This window comes from Solanum dulcamara, chromosome 12, assembly GCF_947179165.1.
Source record: "Solanum dulcamara chromosome 12, daSolDulc1.2, whole genome shotgun sequence".
In the NCBI taxonomy this organism is placed as follows: domain Eukaryota; kingdom Viridiplantae; phylum Streptophyta; class Magnoliopsida; order Solanales; family Solanaceae; genus Solanum; species Solanum dulcamara.
Genome location: NC_077248.1, coordinates 63,738,307 through 63,746,778, shown reverse-complemented (window position 1 = coordinate 63,746,778; position 8,472 = coordinate 63,738,307). Strand labels below are relative to the sequence as shown.

Genomic DNA, 8,472 nt, shown 5'->3' with positions numbered 1-8,472 from the left:
CCAGTAGTGGTTAATGTGGTAATAGTGATTGGTTGTGATGATTATAATTAATGGCTAGCGATGGTGATGGTGATGACTGACTATAGTAAATGATAGCGACAATAGTTGTGGTTGAAGATAGTGATAGCTGATTACAGTGAACGTCAAGACAGTAGTTGATAATGATGAGGAATAGTGGTAGCCGGTGATTGTTAAATGAATGTAGAAATCTTTGAATAATATAATTATTGTTATATTATATTTAGCGGTAATAATATAATGTGGATATTATAACTAATATTCTATATAAATATCGTTAAAAACTTTAGCTATTTTGGATGCAACTAAATTGACTCAATAGAACAGAATGTGATACGATGAGATAGAATGCAATAGAAACAAAGACAGGGAACGGGCTGCCTACTCTTAACGGGCAAAGCGAACCCCTTTATTCTGAATTAAAGAATTCAGAATCAATCAAATCTCCCCAAGTAGGATTCGAACCTATGACCAATCAGCTAACAACTGACCTCTCTACCACTGAGCTACTGAGAAACAATAGGAGATTCGATCTCATAAAGTTAAATTGAATAGGGACTTAGATGTGACCAAGGTGCTTGCAAGCTTAGGGTTAGCAGGTTGTTGGCTGGGAGAGCTGGTAAGAGAATGAAACCTTCAAGAGACCATGGTTAACAAGCCATCTGAGGAAGAACAATCTCCCCCAGCAATACCAATCCTCCCTAGTTCAATCAGAATCGAGAACTGTGGAGAGGTTCTAACCGGCCTAGTCTAACCAACCGCTACAAGCGAGCAGGAAATAGATATGGTGGAGACTCAACTCAAGGCGATGGATCACTATCACTATAGATAGATGCTTTCCCTGGACTGTGTTCAATGGCACCTGATATGCCAACAAGGGCTTACTAAGAGATCTTGCATGTTTTATAAGGTGCTTATTATGTCTTTCCATAAGCAGAAGTATGAGTAGAGCTGCTCTTCCCCTATTCTTAATCCACTTCTTATGTTTGTTAACAAGAGTCCAGTCCCTGGTTCAATCGATAGATAGGCCAAAAACATATTTCTGGACAAATGAAAAGACCTTTCCTTTTGCCAACAAACCGGTCAAATCAGTAACCAAGTTCATGCGTCAGTACCACGTCTAGGATCTTAGGAAAGGGGAAGCTCAAATGATATCTAATGGGATGGACATGCTCCCCACTGCTCTATGATTTATTATAGTCATACTCTGTTTCGTACCTTGTAGCTAGCTTACTGCTAAATTACTTGCTACAATAAATATTGTCGCTAAAAGAAAAATATATTGTCATTGAATGTCTCGTTTGCTTGCTGTAGTGTTTACATCATCAATAGATTAATATTTTTTATGCTATAAGATTAATTAAAAAATAACAACGCATAAAAATTCTTTGAAATGCGAAACTTTTAATTAATCTATAAATAAAATAGATTACCTACTACAACAATTAAAAATACCTCATAATATAAAATTTTCTTTATAGAGAAGTTACATGTAAAACTATTTGGTGATGGAATCAATAGTTGGCTCAAATGCTTGAGAAATAAGATAATATGTCTTCTCAGTTGGATGGATTGAATCCCAAAAAATATACTTTGATGCATTTGGGCAAACATATGAATTTGGGTTGCACATAAATGTTGCTTCCATTAAGCCAGTTCCACAGCAGCCACGGTTAGCCTTTTCAAAATCTATCCATAAAAACAAAGTATAATTAAAAGTATTCATATAACAGAGGGTTTAACGGAAACAACCTCTCAACTCTCAAAATAAGCATCAGAAAGTCTGTTTACACGCTATATATTCCTCCGTACATTCTATCCTCCTTAGACAACCTCATTTATATGAAACTATACTAAATATGTTATTGTTATAATTAAAAGTATTTACATAGAGACATATAATATAACTTGTTGTGATACTTGTGGTGATGGATAAAGTGCTTATATCAAATTATATTAATTTACTACGAATAAATGATAAAACTGAAATAAGATTGTGTATTAATTATAATGATTTAGTAATTATAATGCATGAATGAACACATATGTTATGTATTCATTATTCGATTTATGAAAACAATTTTTTTTAATTTAGTGTCAAAATTAGAATTATTCCGAAGGAAGCCTCAACACAATGATAAATTAAATTACTATTGTTTGACCAGAAAATAACAGGTTCAAAATGCAAAGAAAAGACTACTTATATAAAATTGATCTAAATATGCTCCGACTCTTCTCATATTCCGCACATAAGAATTAGAATTACTCACCATATTTGTGGCCTAGAATCATGTCCATCAATGGTCCATAGATATCCATATAAGCAATTTTAGAACCCAAATTTGTAAACCTAATTTTCATGTCATTTAACTTGCTTTGGAGCTTGGAATTGTAGTCTCTAGCAATAGAAGAGTAGAAATCAATGCAATCTCTCTTTGAAAATGCATTATCAGATTGAAGGGTGATGACAATTGGTAAACAACCCATTGGTGGTAGACCTACCACACCAATTTTCCTAGCCCCTTGATCCAACAATTCCTGCACAAAATTAAGCCAAAGGGGGGGGGGGGGGGGGCAATCATTGACATTTTTTTTAATGGATTAATAAAAATATAGTGCTATAACAAAAGACTTCTAAAATTTATATTTTGAAACTAAGTTTTATTTGTGTGGCTATAAATCATTCCATTAAGGGTAAAATGAGATTATTTTATAGTTAAATATTTTTACATATGAAAACGTAGCAACATTCTTTTCGAGACATGCTAAAAAGAAACTTTTTCAAAAAAAATTGAGATAAATGGAGTAATAAATTATGTAACACAACAAACTAAGGCCCTATATTTATGCGAAATAGTGGTAGCTAATTTTAAAAAATTATAGAATATAACGATAGTTTGGAATTTTATAGCAGATACACTTATTATTCCTGCGAAAACAATTAGGCAGGGAGATTGTAAACACGTAGATGATACACTTATTAAGCACGCAGATACACTTATTAAGCACGGAAACAATGTATTTCACCATTGTTATGCACGCAGATACAGTGTAGAGATGTTGTATACACATGATTATCCCAGTTTATGCGCACAAATATAGTGTATTTCACTACTATTATGCACACATATATATACCCTGACACAATATATTCCACTACGTTTTATAATCCAAATGTTGTTAGTAACTGAGCAAAATATTATAATTAGGAGAGAAACTATAACTATGTACGAAAATTTTGCTTTTTTATAATATCAAGTTATAAGATTGACCTTCAATAATAATATTAGACAACTTCTCATATATATAATAACCTGGAAGACCACATAAGAATTTACATGGATCGTATAATTTTTTAAAATTATATTGTCGGTACATATAATTTAATTTTTTTTTTAATAAGAGAAAAATTCTTAAAGTTGGTGACCAACCTGGAGGAAGAGTTGAACATGTTGCAACAAGAAGTCAGTGTAGGCTATGAGTGTGTAGTTTTTCCTACGAATTGGAAGTGTGTTGTAATTGACAACAAAGTCATTTGTGCCTGCACTAATTAAAAACAATGCTTCTTTTATCAAATTTTGTGTTTGCTCTTTCCCAATAGATGCTTCCATTTTCTTTTGATACTCCTTGAAATATTCTAGCTGCTTTGATAATGAGATCACATTCTGTATCTCCACAAAAAAAAGAAAATTATAAAAAATTATATAATCTAGATAAATACTATAAAATATGGAGTAATGGTGGGGATGGGAATTACGGGTTTTGAAGTGAAAATGAGGTGTGTTGGAAGGTGGATGGCACAATTAATATGCAATGCCAGTTGTGGAACTTGTTTTTCCTACTCCTACAACGTAAGCTATTTAAGTCATTTTTAGTGAACTTATTCTCCTAGAGAAAATGTTTTTCAAAAATTTTGACCGACTCATGAACATGAAAAAATTATGTTTTCCTCCCTACAAAACAAACCCTCAAAATTTATGAAATTTCCAATTCTTTATGAAATCTGCATAAAATTTTAACTTCAATTTAAAATTCCAAAATTTTCAAAAAGTAGGATCTCAAATAATTTAAACTTAGTTGGCGAGCTGCATACACCTTCACCTTAATTAGTGATGGAGTTCGAATTCCACTAGTATGACTATGTTACTATCGCCAAATTTCACTATCATAAGACGTATCAATAGTTTTTTTTATTCTAAATGAGATTAGATAGCACATACACTGATTTTTGGTGTAAGGGGATCAAATCCAGTTCCAGCAGATGCAAAACTAACTCCAGTCTTGATTTCTTCAATACTTAAACTATGATTCAAATATGGAGGCACATATTCTTTAACACCAACATACCTAGCTGCATTAATCAACCACAAAATTCAATCACATGTAGGAATTACTAACAAACATGTGTATATATGCAGAGGCGGATTTAAGTCGAGTTCTATAGGTTTAATTGAACTCACTGTTTTTAGCTCAAACCAGTAATAACAAAGTCAAGATTTTCACTAGGAGAAAATAATATATACAAAGAAAATATGTATACACTGGGTTCGACATGTATTATATATACATAAAGAATTTAAATGATATATACCGTTTAATTAATTTATATACCATCAGATCATCTTTATCTTTTGTAGTAGGTAATCTATATATTTTATTTTCAAGATTTCAAATCTCATAACTTATTAGATATCCTTTGGACGATCTAATGGAGTAAAAAATATTTATACTGACAATGTATAAAATTACTAATTAAACTCATACATAAAAATATCTTTCTGATCTATCTATATAGTATAATTTTTCAATGAATGAGTCTTTGTTAACTTACCTTGGACAAGGATAGCTCCGTACCTGACTCAAAAATGTGTGTATATATACAAAAGAAATTTAACACAAATACATATATATATAATAAGATAACACTCATTCTAAATTCACTGATTCTAAATTCTGAATTAGTCTTGGCAGAGTAAATTACCAATGAAATCATTAGCAAGCATTCCATTAGTAAACCTTCCAGTTGGAACATTATTAAGAAAATCCTTCCCATAAGGTGAGAAATTACTCTTGAAAGGAGTTGTTATATAATTATTATTTCCAGGATCAGCTGTTGAATCTCCAAAGATAAAAATGGCAGAAACTAAACTATTCTTCTTAGAATATTGAGCTTGAATTGGAGTTTCCAACATGAAGAAAGTTAGCAAAAGAACAAAAAAAGAATGTAAAAGACTCATTTTATTATAATTAGTGGCTTAATCAAGAAAATTTGGAAAGTTTAAAGCTTCAATGTTGTGGCTTTTGGTGACTTCATAATAACAAGGAGTTTTTTATATATATATATATATATATATATATATATATATATATATATATATATATATATATATATGTATATAGCATGCATGACTAATTAATTGGATTTAATTATTTGTTTCGTGTTTTTGTAGTGTTGCTTTTGTTCTACTTGTTTGATGGACCAAACACTCTCAATGTTGTTTAAAGTTTTCTTAACCACCACTCCTAATTAATTAAATTCTTAGAGTTTGGTAAGTATCAATATGAGTATTATCTACTCTTTTGATCACCAAATGACTATTTATGGAATGTGCATGGTTCATAATTAATAGAAAAAAAGAATAAGAGTAGAAAGCTTATAACGTATGCTTTCTAATTTTCAATAGTTTTGCATGGGGTTTTCTAGTCAACTTTCTATAAACCTTAATTTGACACATATACATTCATACACTCACCTGGCAATGGCCAATGGCGGAACCAGAATTTTCATTAAGAGGTTTCAAAATCTGAAGAGTAGACATACAAATTAGTCGAAGAGGGTTCAACATCTACTATATATACATAAAAAAATTATTTGAACTATTTATAGGTAGTATAATTTTCCGGCGAAGGAGATTTGGCTGAACCCCCTGGACTCAAGGTGGCTCTGCCACTTCCACGTGGGAACCAGACATATCTATACACACACAATCATATTTATCAAACTAATTAGCACTCTTGGGGTGAAGGTGATCATACTCAATATTATGGACAAGCTGTCTAAGAGGATGCGTCTTCAGTATTTGGACGAGCAGACTGGTAAGATTCAAAAGGTGTTCGAGGAATTTGTTTATGATAATTTACCTTTATATTGTAACCACTGTAAGTATCAAGGTCACGATTAAAATAGTTGTCGATTGATTTTAAAAAAGAATTAAGATAATAATCACAAAAATGATATAGCGGTTAGAGAGGAACAATTTAATGGGGAGAAATTTAAAGGTGATTTGCAACAAATTTTAAATGAGAAGAGGATACTAGCAAATATAGATCGAAATACTGATGATAATACTCGAGTTGTGGATGCAAAAAATAATGAAATAGCAATAGTGGAAGCAGTTAAAAATCATGGAGATCGAGTAGTTGATACTTGTATTCGAGATGATGCTCTTAATACTACAATTATACTAAATCGCACCTTAGCTATTGTTGACAACATTCAAGTAGATTTTGATAATGACAATTGAGAACCAGATTATGAGAATCAGGTTCACTTGCTGGATGGTGTAGTGGGCAGACGCGGGAAATTGAAAAAATCCTTATACAAGTCAAAAACGCAGAAATAAGGAGAGATGACACAATAGGACTCCTATAAGAAAATGCAATAAAACTAAAGTTGTACTTTCCTTGTAGGACTCAACTAGGTCTTCAAAAAACAATGCTATAAAAGGAAAAGGTCGCACAAAGGATTCCTTGGCTTTTGCAAATCTAATATCGGAATTTCTCAAAGAAAAAGGTAAGGCAGTAGTTCAAGAGCAAAACATTGAAGAAAGAAGAACTAGAGTTAGATTTTCTTTCTAAAAGTTAAATCATGTGTTTGAACTCTACTTAGAATATTATTGAGTTATAATTTTCTAAAGTAGAAAGTGAAGCTTGTAACAAGAAGTGGGTTTGACTTCTTGAAGAGTTTGAGTTGCGATTATAGTTAATAGTTAGAGTTAGGTGCTTGAGTTAGTTCCTTGATTATTGAGTTGTAATCTAAAACCGTTCTTTGAAAGTTAGTGAAGTTTGGTAGAAATCCTACGAGATGTAAGTTGTGGTTTTTCTTCCCTTAAACAAGGAGGTTTTCCACAATAAATTCTGTGTCTTTGCTTTACTGTTTACATTCGTAGTACTAGTTCAAGAACCTGGTTCTTGAAATCGTTAGGTGGTATATGTTTCTTCAGCTATTGTGTCGCAAAATTTGGTTTTGGGTGTTAACTGCAAAGGATAGTTTCACTAGTAATTCAGGGGTTCTTGTAATTAATTTAGAGATTGATTCATGAGCTTCCAATCCTAAACTATCCGTTGTTGGTGTTTTATCTGACAAAAGATCCTAGTTTGGTTACGAAGGTGCAAAAATGTGGGGAGAATTTGGATTGAATTTTTGAATCTGGTGGTACATGGTGCTCATGGCATAACGTTGAATCAAAATGACAAGGGAGGTTGGACTGAAGTATCAAGCAAAAAAATTTCTTTGGGTAGCATCAAACTGCAGCAATTAGACTGCACTAGTCTATCTCGTAAGGAGCAGACAATAAATTGTGAAGATAAAGTGTCAAGAAAGTTGGTGTGCTCTAACACCTTTGATACCCTGATGATCAATTTTGATTAAGAGGTCAATGCAGCCACTCCAACTCTTCATATATTTAATCCAAAAACTGGTAGGATAATCAAGGAGTCACAGGCTGCAGTGTTGAAAAATGCAAACCCAATGGTCAAACCACTTATTATGACCACAATCACACCTCGGATCATGATGTTCCTTCCCCATCATTGGAGTCACTTGGAGAGCAAATATCCAGACAAAAACTAATCTCCACAGAAAATGATAAGAATTTGGTGAAAGATTTTCCATCCATCTCTTAAGCTAATTTTACAAACGATTCGATTGTTTGTAAGGAAAAACAAGGGAAACGGAATGCTCCTAGGTGCTCAGGTTTAGTTAAGGACGAGGAGCATATTTCCTCACCTGCACGAAGTAAGTTAGGTCCTCAAGCCCCATATCTGTGCCTTCAAGTAAGGCAAATCCATCTATGAAAGTGATAATTGATAACTCTAAAAAAAAGCTTGACCATTACCACCAAGGTATTGGCAAAGAGCAAAGAGCCATGAGCCAACTACAACTTATGATATTGACTATGGCAGTGACATGTTTGAGGTGGATGATTGCTATACATATTATTTGACAAGATGGCCAAGGATGGAGATCTCTCAGCTAGGCAACAAAGAAGTGGAGGTAACGAAAGCAAAAATAAGACAAATGAAATCAACGTACGTAGTTAGGATGGTAAGATGACTAAGGCATTTATTCCAAGTCATCTATTGATACGATTGGCAAAACATAATCACGTGACAATTTCAATAATAACAAGATCCAATATATTCAAAAAGAATTAATGAACTATCTAGTGTTGT

The 8,472-nt window shown here is 32.5% G+C and overlaps 1 protein-coding gene across 1 annotated transcript; it reads right to left on the bottom strand.

Moving 5' to 3' along the window:
- Positions 1-1,430: 1,430 nt before the first annotated feature.
- On the bottom strand, positions 1,431-5,301 carry LOC129876771 (GDSL esterase/lipase At5g45960-like). The gene is made up of 5 exons (XM_055952264.1): positions 5,000-5,301; positions 4,239-4,369; positions 3,450-3,683; positions 2,289-2,556; positions 1,431-1,707 (listed from the first exon to the last, which is right to left on the bottom strand). The coding sequence occupies exons 1-5, from the start codon at positions 5,253-5,255 to the stop codon at positions 1,517-1,519; spliced, it is 1,080 nt and encodes a 359-aa protein (XP_055808239.1). The 5' UTR covers positions 5,256-5,301; the 3' UTR covers positions 1,431-1,516.
- Between the last annotated feature and the right edge of the window lie 3,171 nt (positions 5,302-8,472).